This window comes from Schistocerca nitens, chromosome 7 (genome assembly GCF_023898315.1).
Source record: "Schistocerca nitens isolate TAMUIC-IGC-003100 chromosome 7, iqSchNite1.1, whole genome shotgun sequence".
Taxonomy (NCBI): Eukaryota; Metazoa; Arthropoda; class Insecta; order Orthoptera; family Acrididae; genus Schistocerca; species Schistocerca nitens.
In genome coordinates, this window is record NC_064620.1 from 358,571,023 (window position 1) to 358,586,332 (window position 15,310).

The 15,310-nt window shown below is 38.6% G+C and overlaps 1 protein-coding gene across 1 annotated transcript in view; it reads left to right on the forward strand.

Moving 5' to 3' along the window:
* Positions 1 to 15,310, forward strand: part of LOC126194690 (xanthine dehydrogenase) — a 262,170-nt gene that overhangs the window by 171,532 nt on the left and 75,328 nt on the right. The window contains exons 10-11 of the mRNA XM_049932909.1: positions 316 to 428; positions 13,825 to 14,009. Coding sequence (XP_049788866.1) covers positions 316 to 428; positions 13,825 to 14,009 — 298 coding nt within the window. The remainder of the gene's footprint in view (positions 1 to 315; positions 429 to 13,824; positions 14,010 to 15,310) is intronic.

Below are 15,310 nucleotides of genomic sequence, written 5' to 3' on the forward strand. Positions count from 1 at the left end.
TGTGTTATCACAACAAGAGTGCCTAAATTGGAAAGACATTGAGATAACAGTGTAAATGTTCTGTAGGTCAATAACAGAAATGTATATGTTTGAATTGCCATTACATAGTTGAGAAGTATCGGTATTGTGGAACAATAAGAAATATCCTTAACTATGACATCATGGTAGTCAATGAATAATGACTTTTTGAGGATTTCCATCTAGCATTTTAAGAAAGGAGAGAAAATTGGCTGTAATGAATATTTTATATCCATAGAAACTCTTTTCACTTTGTAGCTATTTTGTGATGCACTTTAAGATTTCTTTCTGTTCTAGAACGAGGACAGAGATTTATAAAAATGGATGAAAAGTTCTTCACTGGATACAGAAGAAATGTCATTCAACAGGATGAAGTTTTGGTCAGCATAAAAATACCATATACAAATGAGGTAATAGATCTGAATCATAACTATAAATGTGAAGTAGAATCAAAAAGTTTGCACAATCAGTTTAATAAACTTGCTAGTTTTCAGAATAAATCCTGTGTCGAGCTCGAGCGAAAACACACACACACACGCACACACACACACCTCTACATTATGCTGGCCAGTCACATAACTGTGTGTTCAGCCAGCTCAGTGGTGTGTGTGTGTGTGTGTGTTTCACTCTAGCCCAACAAAGGAGTTGTTCCGTAAGCCAGCAAGTATTATTTCTTTTTTATGTGTACCTGTTGACAACTCAATGCTTCTGCTATTCAGGGAGTGGCCTCTTTTGCTTGTAAGTTATTGATTGTTCTTACACCATTTTAAACTACATTTATTTCAAAATCCTTCCCAGCAGTCATACTTTTGTGGCATTGTCCAATTGTCTGAAGTATTGTTGGAATCAGTTAGCAGGAAGTTCCTTCAGATACTGTACCACACATTCCATTATTTCTCCACAATCTGTGAAACAGTACCTACAAGGTCATTTTTTGTTGCTATAAAAATGTGATTTGAGTGAGTGCAAGGCTGAGCAAATGTGGAAGATGTTCCAGTGTAGTGATATTACACTTGGCAAGGTAAATTTTGCTCAGTAACTCATTGTGTGCAAGAGAATTGTAATACATGAAAATCCAATTTGTTCATGTACATTTCCATCTGAGTCTGTCTCATAAATGGTGGATACATTCATGAAAGTTATTTAGCCAAAATTTAACTATCTGGGATTGAACTTTTGGGGTTAATTCCAGTGAATGATAATGCTCGTGATAAAAAAGACCATGTTTAACATTATTTTCTCCTTTATTTCCTTGGAAATGACTTTCCTTCCACTCAGATAACCAACATTTTGTCTCTAGCATACAAGGAAATTGACGTTTAATCACTAATCACAACAGTTTCAAAAAGGTGCTTGCATGTGACACTGCTGAGACAATACTTGCCAGAGATACTCAAGCTTCCTTCAACTCAGAGACATGTTCAAAACACCATGCAACATGCTATGAACAACTTGAAACTGACTTGAGCTGTATTGTTGTTAATCATTTGATGAATGCTCCCAGTGCTTCTTCAGTACTGAAAATGAATGCCTCTCCTTTCTCAAGGCCCTCGGAGGCTCAAATGGCTGATTGTTGTAGCACAACAAACAAACATATATTCACATACTAATTGACATATGGCATTTGAAAATCTTTATAACAGTGCTGGATGCTTGAAAAAGGCAGTTGCTCAGGACTAGCAGTCTTCCTGAGTACTTAACTGGTCAGTCAACTCTTGTGAATGATCATTCCTTTACCATCAGCATATCAGTTCCTTTCTTGTTTAGGTTATGTAATCTGCTCTGTTTTCCACTGTTGTTGAAACTGATAACAGCAATGACATTATTAAAAGGATAGATCAGCAAGCATGCACGGTTATAAGTATTCCAATTAAAGAAAATTTTTTGGATAACTTCTGCAAATGAAGGAAACGCATTTCTCTCCATCCAATGACAGTTCTGGATTATTTATTATTTATCAAGTTTTCAAAATCATTCAGTGTATCAGAAGACTGCTGATACAGTCAGTTGACAGTTTCATTGATCGTGAAACATTTATTCCTCTTGTTAGAATAGAAATAGTCATGTTCATGACGCCACCAAGAACATCACCACCACCACCATTATGAATGAGAACAATATTTTGTTGAGTGATGCAATGTTAGATCTGGCTGGACTTTTGTCTCTGACAAGACTGTTTTGAACTTCAAAAGGTCTTCTTTTCATATGAGCCATAGAGAACAACACAATAACTCCATTGAGTCATGTTCTGAAGACACTTCAGACTTTTCTGACATGCTCCCATTTCTGATTAAAACATGTGCTCACTGTTGATTCTGATAATGAAAGCTACTTATCAATATTATAATAAAATGTCTAAAAATGTTCACATTGTGAAAACATAAAAACCCTAAACGTTTGGCAAGGAAACACACCTACAAACAAGATTTCCAATCAAAATGTGAGAGAAATGCTGCATCAAGAACTTGGGAACCATCTTCATGAAATAACTAGCTTCTTGCCTGCATACACATACATTACATATATTTCATTCTGGTGACTATCTGATTCTATGATGTTTTATACACTGTGACTCCAGAAAGGATGTTAAATGTATCTAATGAATTTAGCCACATGGTTTTGGCCCTGCATACCGTGACAAAATTATTACCTTTCCTCAGTGCTGATTGTTGCAATGTGGTTGATACACTGAAGACAGACAGTGATTCGTACTTTTAAATTATTTCAAGTCAACAAAGTTCATGAAAGAAATACAAGCAGGTCATTTTCAAACATTTTTACATGTCACTCCATTCTATCTCGACCTTCAAATCTAGGGCTAGTTGGAATATCTTACTCCCACAGTATTTTTGTACAAATAATGAGTCATGTTATACCAAACATGATTAAAATTGCTCCCTGTGTTTTTGAATTGTGTTTTATGTCAGCCATTTTCACCCCTACATACACCTCTAGTGGTGTATTGCTGTCACAGTAATTTTATCCAGACAGCAATCAGTATGTGTACCAGTTCGTTAGAAATTGCTTCAGGCGTGATGGAGCTGTGCCACAATAAACTCGTGCGGTTACTGTCATTGTGGACTTAAACTAAATTGTGCTCTTTTAAAATTTTTGAGATCAGTTAGCCTATCCTCACTCAAAACAATCATTCTCTAATTTGATTGTACAATTACAAGCTGCTTGGAATCTGGCTCTGTCTCTCCTCAGAAAACAGAGGGACAAAATTAGTGCTACCTCACCTGTTGATTAATAGTAACCATCGATATTTCTGATGTTGGTTATCTTTGGTTGTGTTGACACTTGTTCTGTGTGTGGTATCTTCCTTGTTTCTCCTCTATGAACCGAGGTATTAAATTTGCTTGCACATTTTTTCTTCCTTGAATTTGTGCCTTGAGAATGGCAGGGTGTGCTCCTGTCAAAATATTGGCGGTGTCCGACTACGCCACCCAGCAGCAAACCCGTAAGTTATTTGAACATTCGATTCGCCGGGAAAAGTTAAGGTCTCATATTTTGTAGCAAATTAGCTTTTGTGGTTCACAGTTCAGCCAAAGAATACATCACTACTGAATTTCATTGTACATCACTGCACATAAATGTGCATTTTTGAGAATTTTCACAAGTTATCATTGTCCTTTGCACAATCTATGAGCAATTTGTAGCAAATCAGTTTTTGTGATTTAGTTACTGTAGCAGATTTTTTAATTAACATTTAGTTTTCCATTAAAGAGAAGTGGCCCTATATAATATCTACATTTATCACAAATTAACTCTGTTTGTGAGTTTGCTAACAACTATAATTAACATAAAAACGTTTTAGGAAACTAGTAATCTTTACCACAGATTTTTGTGTTGCCTTAATAGGAATCTTGTTTTGTGTATTTACTTCAATTCTTATAAGGAATTAGCAACTTTTTAGCAAAATAGATTAAAAGATAATCCGCAGGCTTAATTTGAAGTAATATGCTCACTGGCTTGTAATACATAGCACCAGCCAAAATGCAGGCCCACTGCAAATGCTGTTCTCAAACATAGGATGAGTTGGTTGATGTTCATAAGCAGCTGGAAATCACCCTGACTACTATCAAATGAGTGGCAGCTGCTGCGAATAGGTATATAGGAAGAGCTCGTGATACCTGTACCAGACATACTTCAAGTACCATAAAGTACTAACTGTCCTCTCTCGTGGATCCTGTCTCCTGTGCAGAAAGTACAGGACCTGTCATTACATGTCCACTTGACTGCAAGCAGCTTGTCAATTGTAGCTCTAGGTGTCCTGTACAGAGAGGATGGGGACCAGGGAGGACTCGGGATGTTGTACCGATCCCCCTGAACAACATATTTGAGGTGCTGTCTTTCACTGAAACTGAAACTGAGTCAGTTGTACTCACTTCACCCATTTTGGGGAAACCTGTTTTGTCTGGTGTGAGGAGGAGACAAGTGCAACAGGGTAGGGGTCAACTAATCATTGGCAGTTGGAATGTATGGCACATGATAGTAGCCCTCAGGGAAATGGCAGCAATGGACAGGAAAGCACACCAGGTGCACTCAGAGTGTATACCTGGGGCCTCATTCAACATGTTGAAGAGGCTATTCTGGCAGACATTGACAGAACAGGCCGCAACCAACTGTAGATTGTGGTGCACACTGGAGCCAATGATGCCTGTCATCTGGGCACAGAGGCCATTCTTGGGTCATTCCAGCGACTGGCAGAGAAGGTTGAGAAGACCAGCCTTGTGCATGGAGTTTCAACAATGCTTTCAGTTTGCAACATTGTCACCAGAACTGATTGTGGCCCTTTGGTTCTGAGTTGTGTGAAAAGACTGCACCCAAGACTTCAAAGGTTCTGTGTCAATCTAGGCTGTGACTTCCTGGACTTGCACCATAGGGTTGAGAATTGTAGGGTCCCCCCAAATAGGTCAGGTGTGCACTACACATCAGAGGCTGCTACTCAGGTAGCTGACTGCATGTGGGGTGCTTTTTTTTTTTTTTAGATTAGGTGACTCTCCATACAATCCAGATAATGATAGCTGTAGGAAACCCAGAAGTAACAGTGTAAGATCAAAAGATATGCCTCCCACAGGTGAGAATATTAAAATCCTAATGGTAAACTGCCAAAGCATTCACAACAAAGTGCCAGAGTTTGAAGCGCTCAAGGGAAGCAGTGCAGCTCACATAATACTAGATCCAGGAAGCTGGTTGAAACCTGACATTAATAACAGTGAGATTTTTGGGGAAAATGTAAGTGTATATCAAAAGGATAGACAAATGAGAAATGGAGGTGGTGTATTTGTTGCAGTAGACAATACACTCAAATCCACCGAGACAGAAATTAAAGCAGCATGTGACATTGTTTGTGCAAGACTCAGAATCAGAGGTGGGGATAAGATGATAATCGGATCCTTCTATCACCCACCAGACTCATCTCCTGACATAACCAAAAATTTTAGAGAAAACCTCAATTTGCTTGTATGTACATATCCCAATAATACTGTAATCATAGGTGGAGACTTTAATCATCCAACAATCAATTGTGAAAATTACAGTTTTGTTAGTGGTGGGCATGATAAGCCATCATGTGAAATTCTCTGAAAGTTACCTAGAACAGGTAGTTAGCAACCTCACTTATGATGGAAATATGTTGGATCTAATGGCAACAAATAGACATGACCACTTTGAGGATGTCCACATCGAAAATGGTACCAGTGACCATGATGTGGTTGTAGCAATAATGTTTACCAAACTTCAAAGAACAACTGAAACAAGCAAAAAGATGTATATCTCTAGTTAAATGGGTAAAAAAGTCAGTAGTGTCATATCTCAATGAGGAACTCGAAACTTTCAGCACAGGCCTGGAGCATTAGAGGAACTCTGTCTCAAGTCTAAAAGAATAGTTTACTATGCACTGGATAGATATGTACCTGGTAGAACAGTTCATAATGGGAGGGAACCTCCATGGTATACTGTCACTGTAAAGTAACTTCTAAAGAAATGGAGATTACTCCATAACAGGTATAAAACAAAGCATAGGGCTGTAGATAGAGAGATGCTGAATGTCTGTCAAGAGAAGAATGAATGATGCTTCTAATGATTACTGCAGCAGAATATTGTCTAGTAATCTTTCACAAAACCAAAAGAAATTCTAGTCATATGCAAAGGCTGTTAGTGGAACCAAAGTCAGTGTCTAGTCCATAGCAAATGAGATTGGAAATGAAATTGAGGGTAGCAAAGCAAAAACTGAAATGCTTATCTCTGTTTTCAAATGTTCCTTTACAAAGGAAAAAAGAGAAGAATCACCCCAATTTAATCCTCATACCACTGAAAAGAGGAATGAAATAAGTATAAGTGTCAGCGAGAAATGGCTGAAATCGTTAAAACTGAACAAAGCTTCAGGCACTGATGGAATTCCTGTCAGATTCTATACTGAATTTGCAGCTGAGTTAGCCCCTCTTATAACTATAATCTATCATAGATCTCTTGAACAAAAAGCCATGCTCAGTTGTTGGGAAAAGGCACAGGTCACAGCTGTTTACAAGAAGGGTAGTATAATTGATCCACAAAACTACCATTCAGTATCCTTGAGATAATTTGTTGTAGAATCTTAGAACATATGAACTCAAATATAATGAGGTATCTTGAAGATAATGATCTCCTCAATGTCAGACAGCATGGATTTTGAAAACATTGATCATGTGAGTCCGACCTCACACTTTTCTCACTTTTTCTTGCTTTGGATCAAGGCAACCAGATAGATGCAATGTGTCTTGGTTTCAGAAAAGCATTTGACTCAGTACTGCACCTTTGTTTATTGTCAAAAGTATGATCATATGGGGTATCATGTGAAATTTGAGACTGGATTGTGGACTTTATGGCAGGGAGGAGACAGCATGTTAACTTGGCTGGAGAGTCTTTGTCAGATGTAGGAGTAACTTTGGGTGTGCCTCAGGGAAGCATGTTGGGACCTTGCGGTTCATGTTGTATAGTAATGATCTTGCAGTCAGTATTAATAGTAAAATCTGACATTTTGCAGGTGATGCAGTTATCTGTAATGTAGTACTATCTGAGGGAAACTGTGTAAATATTCAGTCAGATCTTGATAAGATGGTGCAGAGATTGACAACTTGCTCTGAATGTTCAGAAATGTAACATTTTGCACTTCACAAATTGAAAAAACGTAGTATCCTATGACTATAATATCAATGAATCAGTGCTGGAATTGACCAGCTCGTACAAATACCTGGGTGTTACACTTTGTAGGGATATGAAATGGAATGATAACGTAGGTTCAGTTATGGGTAAAGTAGGTGGTAGGCTTCAGTTTATTGATCAAATACTGGAGAAGTGCAGTCAGTCCACAAAGGGAATTGCATACAAATCACTCATGTGACGAGTTTTAGAATATTTCTCAAGTGAACCAGATAGGACTAGCAGGGGATATTGAATGTATACAGAGATGTGCAGCATGAACAGTCACAGGTTTGTTTAATCCAAGGGAGTGTGTCATAGGGATATTGAAGAAACTAAAGTGGTTGACTGCTGAAGATAGATGTAAGCTGTCCTGAGAAAGCCTATTAACAAAGTTTTGAGAACTGGCTTTAGATGATTACTCTAGGTATGTACTTCAACTGCTTGTGTATCAATCACATAGGGATCATGACGATAAGATTAGAACAATTATTGCACGCACAGAGGCATTCAAACACTCATTCTTCCCGGACTCCATATGTGAATGGAATTGGAAGGAACCCTAATAACTGGTATAATAGGACATACCCTCTGCCATGCATCTCATGATTGTTTGGAGAGTGTAGATGTACTTGTAAATGTAGATGTAGATATGCTGATACGTAACTGCCTATGACCTCCCCCCCCCCTCCCCCCCTCTTCCAATCCATAAGTGTCAAATGTCAACAGGACTGTCATCAATGACTATAGTGACCCTGAAAACTATGGATTCAATACTAAGATGGGTCGTTACGTAATTTTTTTTCATATCATGGCTCTTACCCCTACTCCTAGGAGTGATAGGGACATATTATCCTCACAGTATTTTTATACAAATAATGAGCCATGTGTATACAAAAATTGGCTGAAATAGTTCCTGAGAGTTATGCTTCTATGGCACCACTTTTATGTCCTCACCCCCACCCCTGTAGGAGTTAAGTAGGTCTTACCCATACAGTGCTTCTTTTCAGAGAGTAAATGGTGTGTGAACCAAGTGTGGTTGAAATAAGTCCAGTAGTTTAGTAGGAAATACGGATCATACATACATCCACTTTTATAATACACTAGCTATTTACCCGCAGTTTTGGCTGTGGACACCTACGTCACATGTATTGCACACATAAATGTCTGAATCTCTGCTGTTTTACACCATATTACTCCAGGGAGGATGTTAAATTTATCTGTGGTAGACAGCTGTGGGCTTGATCTTTGCTCCTGAAACAAAGTGACAAATGAATCATTGTACATAATAAATTTTTTGACATAGTCTCATCAGAACAATTAGGAAAGATTTAATTTTCAACTCCACTCTTCCTTCCTCCTTCTATTTAAGTCTCCTGTCTTACACTAGCTTCATCACAAGGTGTCCCACTTCCATCTCTTTCCACACACCTTCTCCCTCTTTCACCAGCCTCCTCACAACCTCTCACTCTTCCACCTCACACCTTCTCCCTCTTCCACCTGCCTTCCCACATTCTCTTCCTATTCCATTACCCCTCTCCTCCAGCTACCTCTTACGTCTCCCCTTCCCCCCCCCCCCTCCATCTGTCCATGACCTCCTCCCCCCTCTCTGTCCATCTTCTTCTCCCTCCTCTATCTGTCCATCTCCACCTACTGCATATCTCTGTTTGTGTCCTCCTGCACACTTTGGTAGCCTTCTACTCTCCCTCTCGCTATCCATCTCCCCCTCCCCCTTGGTGTTAATCTCCTCCACCCCTCTCTTTCTGCCCATCTCCTCCTCTTTCCTCTCTTTTTGTCCATCTCATCCTCCCCCTTGCTCTGTCTATCTCCTATGTCATCCTGTCTTCATGCTCAGCCCCACACCAGTGGGAGATACATAGTCCTAATTCCATAGTGCTTCTTTCCAGATGATAAGTGATACATGTTGGATGTTTGTTTGAAAACATTGTGGTAGCTTAGGAGGAGATGTAGTACATGCTTACATCCACTTTTGTAATATACTAGCTGACAAACCCGGCATTGTCCAGGTATTTATTTACTCCAAACTTCTATTAGTCCATCACCTCACCCCTCTGTCCATCACCTAACTCCTCCATCTCTGTGTCAGCATTACCCTCTCTCTATCTACCTCCTCCTCCTCCCTCTCTATCCATTCCTTGTCTCTGTCAATCTTCTTCCCTCCTTTCCCCTGGCCATCTCCTCCCGTCTCTCTTATCGATCTCCTCTACCCTCTCTCCCTATCCATTGTCTCATCCCTCTCTGTCTGTCCATCTCCTGTTCCACCTCTCTCTGTCCACCTCTGCCCTCTCTGTGTCTGTCTCCTCCACCCCCTCTCTCTTTCCGTTTCCTCTATGACATGCCTGCCATGCTGGGCACTTTATATATCAGTGTTACTAAACACCTTTCACTTGTATCTACTGTGGGAGTTAGGAGGTTCTAATGTCACCAGTGTTGATTCTCATGTAGCAAGCAGCATGTGCACCAAATTTGGTTAAAATTGATCCAATGGGGTAGGAGATGCTGGACACATATGAATATATATGCACTGAGGTGACAAAAGTCATAGGGTAGTGATATGCACATCTGGAGGTGTGTGGAAAGTTAGGCTAACCCTCAAATATAAAAACTTAGAGATAAGTGCTGCCATCTGTTACTAGGTACAGAAACTGTCAAAATTACATTGGTCTCACCCCTAAATATCGTATTAGGATGTAATACAATGCAGAGAATTTCTTACATTTGGTGGATATGATTTATGTAATGTCAAAAACAGGCTAACGTTCTACTACACTCTGGCTTCCCTCCAACAGAAAGAAAATGAGTAGTAGGATAGCAGATACTGTGCCATATGATAAACAGACAACAGATAATTAACTGTAATTTGAAAAGGTTTGGAGGCTGAGGTAGATTACATTCGATTTAATAAAAGTGTAAACATGAAATGTAATTCCTATGTAATATGTAATATTAATCACTTTATGAACCTAGTTTAGAGTATCTGAAGTGTTCAGTTGGCACGTTCAGTACAGAATGCCAATAGTGGACAAGGAGTATGTAGAAATGGGAAACGTTGATGAAAGTGTGAAAAATCAGTGGAAATTATTGAAACAGGAAGCATAATCCACAGAATTGGTGCAAAGAAGATGAGAAGAAGAAACGAAACAATGGTAAAGGTACATTAATTATAAAGATGTAGTGAAAAAGGCAAAATCACATTTACAAAATCTAAGTAACAAAGATATTTGAAATTCTTATGTATTTGGATGTGTGAATCTGAACCTGTCAAGCAGAGGTATAATGATGATCCAGAGAGGAGTAGTTGGCAGACAACCAACATTTATAAGGTCACTGCAACAAGACATATGTTCACAATAATATATTTGTGTAACATGACATTAAAAGCTAAATATATTATTTAAGATGGATAAGTGGGGTGCTCAAATAAATTCAACGAGGAGGACCAGGAATTTGCGTGGGCTCATGTATGAGTAAACAGTTTTTCTACGCAGTCAAATCACTACTCTAGGAAAAAGAATCCCAACATGATGTATCTGTGTGCAGATCTAAACATTAGAAAGATGTACAGTCTTTATCAAGATAAGTGCAAAGACTGCAACAAGGAACCTCTTACCCTTGGCATATATTGTAAAATATTGCATCAGTTTTTCAATATTTGCTTTGCAAAACCAAGTTGTGGCACCTGTCATATTTGTTATCACCTTAAGATGCAAATTTCATGTGAGAAAAATGGTCAGAAAAAGAAAGAACTAGAAACAAAATTGAACTTCCAAGTCAAACAGGCTAGTACTGCCTGTGAAAATCTGCAAATGGACTCAGAATATTCAAGAACGTATAATTCTGATATGGTCATTACTTTCATCAACAGATCTACATCTACATCTACATACATACTCCACAATAATCCACCATAAGGTGCGTGGCGGAGGGTACGGTACCTTGTACCACAACTAGCATCTTCTATTCCTGTTCCACTCTCAAACAGAATGAGGGAAAAATGACTGCCTATATGCCTCTGTACGAGCCCTAATCTCTCTTATCTTATCTTTGTGGTCTTTCCGTGAAATATAAGTTGGCGGCAGTAAAATTGTACTGCAGTCAGCCTCAAATGCTGGTTCTCTAAATTTCCTCAGTAGTGATTCACGAAAAAAAACGGCTCCTTTCCTCTGAGACTCCCACCCGAGTTCCTGAAGCATTTCCGTAACACTCGCATGATGATCAGACATACCAGTAACAAATCTAGCAGCCCGCCTCTGAATTGCTTCCATGTCCTCCCTCAATCTGACCTGATAGTGATCCAAAATGCTCGAGCAGTACTCAAGAATAGGTCGTATTAGTGTTTTATAAGCAGTTTCCTTTACAGATGAACCACATCTTCCCAAAATTCTACCATGAACCGAAGACGACTATCCACCTTCCCCACAACTGCCATTACATGCTTATCCCACTTCATATCGCTCTGCAATGTTATGCCCAAATATTTAATCAACGTGACTGTGTCAAGCGCTACACTACTAGTGGAGTATTCAAACATTACAGGATTCTTTTTCCTATTCATCTGCATTAATTTACATTAATCTATATGTAGAGTTAGCTGCCATTCTTTGCAATATCAAACTATGATAGTGGCCACTGGCTCAGTCTACTTGAGCCATACATGATGTGTTATCACCAGTTTTTCCTTTTACAGTACTTTTTACTACAGTTAATGGTAATTTGTGGCTGTGGATGTTAAGTGATGTAAAAACAAATCTTCATATATTATTGTTCTTCTTTATTAATTATTATTTTTCATGTTTCTTTCCAATATAAAGGATGTGACAGATCAGAAACAATAACTGGTCCATTCTGTATACATTTTGATTAGAAAAATAAGAATAATATACAGATGGCAGTAGTATCACATACACAAGGTATAAAAGGCCAGTGCATTGTCGGAGCTGTCATTTGTACTCAGGTGATTCATGTGGAAAAGTTTCAGATATGATTGTGGCTGCACGATGGGAATTAACAGACTTTGAATGCAGAATGGTTATTGGAGCTAGACACATGGGACATTCCATTTTGGAAATTGTGAGGGAATTTAGTATTCTGAGATCCCCAGTGTCAAGACTGTACTGCCTATATCAAATCTCAGGAATTACCTCTCACTATGGAAAATGCAGTGACTGATGGTCTTCACATAATGACCAAGAGCAGCGGCATTTATGTAGAGTTGTCAGTGCCAACAGACAAGCAACGCTGTATAAAATAACTGCAGAAATCAATTGGACATATGATGAGCATATACTACGTGTTCAAAAGTATCCTGACATCCCCAAAAACATACATTTTTCATATTAGGTGCATTGTGCTGCCACTTACTGCCAGGTACTCCATATCAGTGACCTCAGTAGTCATTAGATATCATGAGAGAGCAGAATGGGGCACTCTGTGGAACTCAAGGGCTTCCAACGTGGTCAGGTGATTGGGTGTCTCTTGTGTCATATGTCTTTACGTGAGATTTCCTCACTCCTAAACATAACTTAGGTCCAGTGTTTCCAGTGTGATAGTGAAGTGGAAACTTGACTTCGTGCCAGCCCTCACCCGCTGACATTGATACCTCTCCTGAGTGCAGCACTCCATGAAGAATGGGCTGCCATTCCCCAAGAAACCTTATAGCACCTGATTGAACATATACCTACGAGAGTGGAAGCTGTCATCAATGCCAAGGGTGGGCCAACACCATATTGAATTCCAGCATTACCGATGGAGAGTGCCACGAATTTATGTCATTTTCAGCCATGTGTCCAGATACTTTTGATCACATAGTGTATCTGTTAGGACAGTGTGGCAAAATTTGGCATTAAAAGGCTATAGCAGCAGACAACTGATGCGAGTGCCTTTACTAACAGCATGACAGTGCTGTGCTCATGACCGTATTGGAAGGACACTAGATGACTGGAAAACCATGACTTGGTCAGATGAGTCCTGATTTCAGTTGGTAAGAGCTGATGGTAGGGTTTGAGTGTGGTGCAGATCTCATGAAGCCATGGACCTGAGTTGTCAATTAAGCCCTGTGCAAGCTGGTGGTGGCTCCATAATGGTGTGTGTTGTGTTTTCAAGGAATGGACTGGGTCCTCTGATACAACTGAACTGGTCATTGACTGGAAATGGTTACATTCGGCTACTTTTAGATCTTCTGAGGCCATTCATGGACTTCAGGTTTCCAAACAACAATGGAATTTTTACAGATGAGAATGAGCCTTGTCACTGAGCCACAATTCTTTTGCAATTAGTTTGAACAATATTTTGGACAATTTGAGTGAATGTTTTGGCCATCCAGATCATCCTACACAAATCCCATCAGTTATTTGCATAACATAATCCTGACCAGTTCATGCGCAAAACCCTGCACAGCAATACTTTTGCAATTATGGATGGGTATGGATGCAGCATGGCTCAATATTTATAAGTAGATGCCTCATCACACTATCTATGCATCATACAAAGCCTTTTAATTGTTTTGTATTGTGTGTATGTAACTTTCGAAAAGGTAAAATTTAGATAATGATTGGACACTTGACTATGTATTATGATGTTGTCATAAGAATATTTTCTTCACAGGATCAGTATTTTCTAGCCTATAAACAGGCTAGACGAAGAGATGATGACATCGCTATTGTTAATTCTGCATTCAGTGTTTTATTTGAACATGGCTCTTCCAAAATTAAATCCTTACAAATGGCATATGGTGGCATGGCCCCAACAACAGTAATGGCTGTGAAGACACAACAACAACTTATTGGACGGTATGTGCACTCTACACATAGTCATACAAATTTTACTGAGCATGGAGACCTGAACAGTAATTTCCAGATGCAATGAAACTGACTGTCTTTGAAAAACAAATAACTATTACTTATGTTAGGGCCTACATGGAAGGACTGTGTAATTTTTAAACTTTTATCAGTGGAAACAAAAAAAAAACTTTGTTTGTAGCACCATTAACACAGAGTATTTTGTAGTACCAAATATTGTTTTAAATTAACATTGTGAACTAAAAGTTGGTGTATTGAACCTTTAACACAGCTTAAAACTTGGAGCAAAATCTTTCACTTTTGCTAGGAGTATTACGCAACAATCTCTCGCCTAGTACTGAAATCAGCTAGTAAGCCCCCTTATGGTACTTCAGCACTAGCATTTTTGAGAGATAGGATTTTATTTCTTGTACTGCCCAGCATATTAGCTTATGTTGGGCATAATGGTTAAGTGCTTTCTGATAAAAAGTTGAATAAGAAAGAAAGTGGTGCAGAGAAATTTTAAGTTGGCAGCAGATTAATTTCATTGTCTGCAATGAAACTAATAAATTTTGTTTTCTGCAAAGGAATTAATATTCAATTCAATTACTCCTACATAATACTAACAAGCAAAATTTGAGGCATTCAGTATTTGATTAAATTTTTCTTTTTTTTCAGAAATTTTGCAATCTAAGTTGTGCTTCTGCACTATATTTGCATTCTGATCCTTATTCGTTTAACAAATAATTTCTTCTTCTGTGAAGCTGTACTATTTCAAGACTTTTGAAACCACTGACATAGTAATATCTTATTGTCTTTGGTAATGAAACACTTAAAAGCAACCTCATATATAAGTTTTTATTTAAAGCATGGCTTGAAGGTTATTTTCCAATCTTTTTTCATCTAATATTTTATTAAAAAGATGTATTATAATGATGGTAATTTTACATTTGTTTCATAACAAGATAATAATAATGTTCTCTCACTTTCCTTTAAAATTGAATTTTTTGATGTAGATGTGGCTGTTCAACACCACTGGTATGGTTTCTCAGTCAATGATCCCTATCTCAAGGCTCAAAGTTCCCACTATAGAACCTGCCCAATCTACCCACTACCATTTACTTCAGCCCCCCCACCACTAGCAAAACCTGTATCAAAGGCAAAGAAATATGTGTTGTTTACCAACAGAGATGTGTGTGCTGCATTGCTTTTTGTATAAGAATGACTATCACTAAACTGGCTGAGCACATGAATGGGTATAAAAGAAAAGTTTACCTTGGGGGAACCCAGTACTTGTTTTATTGATCATACTC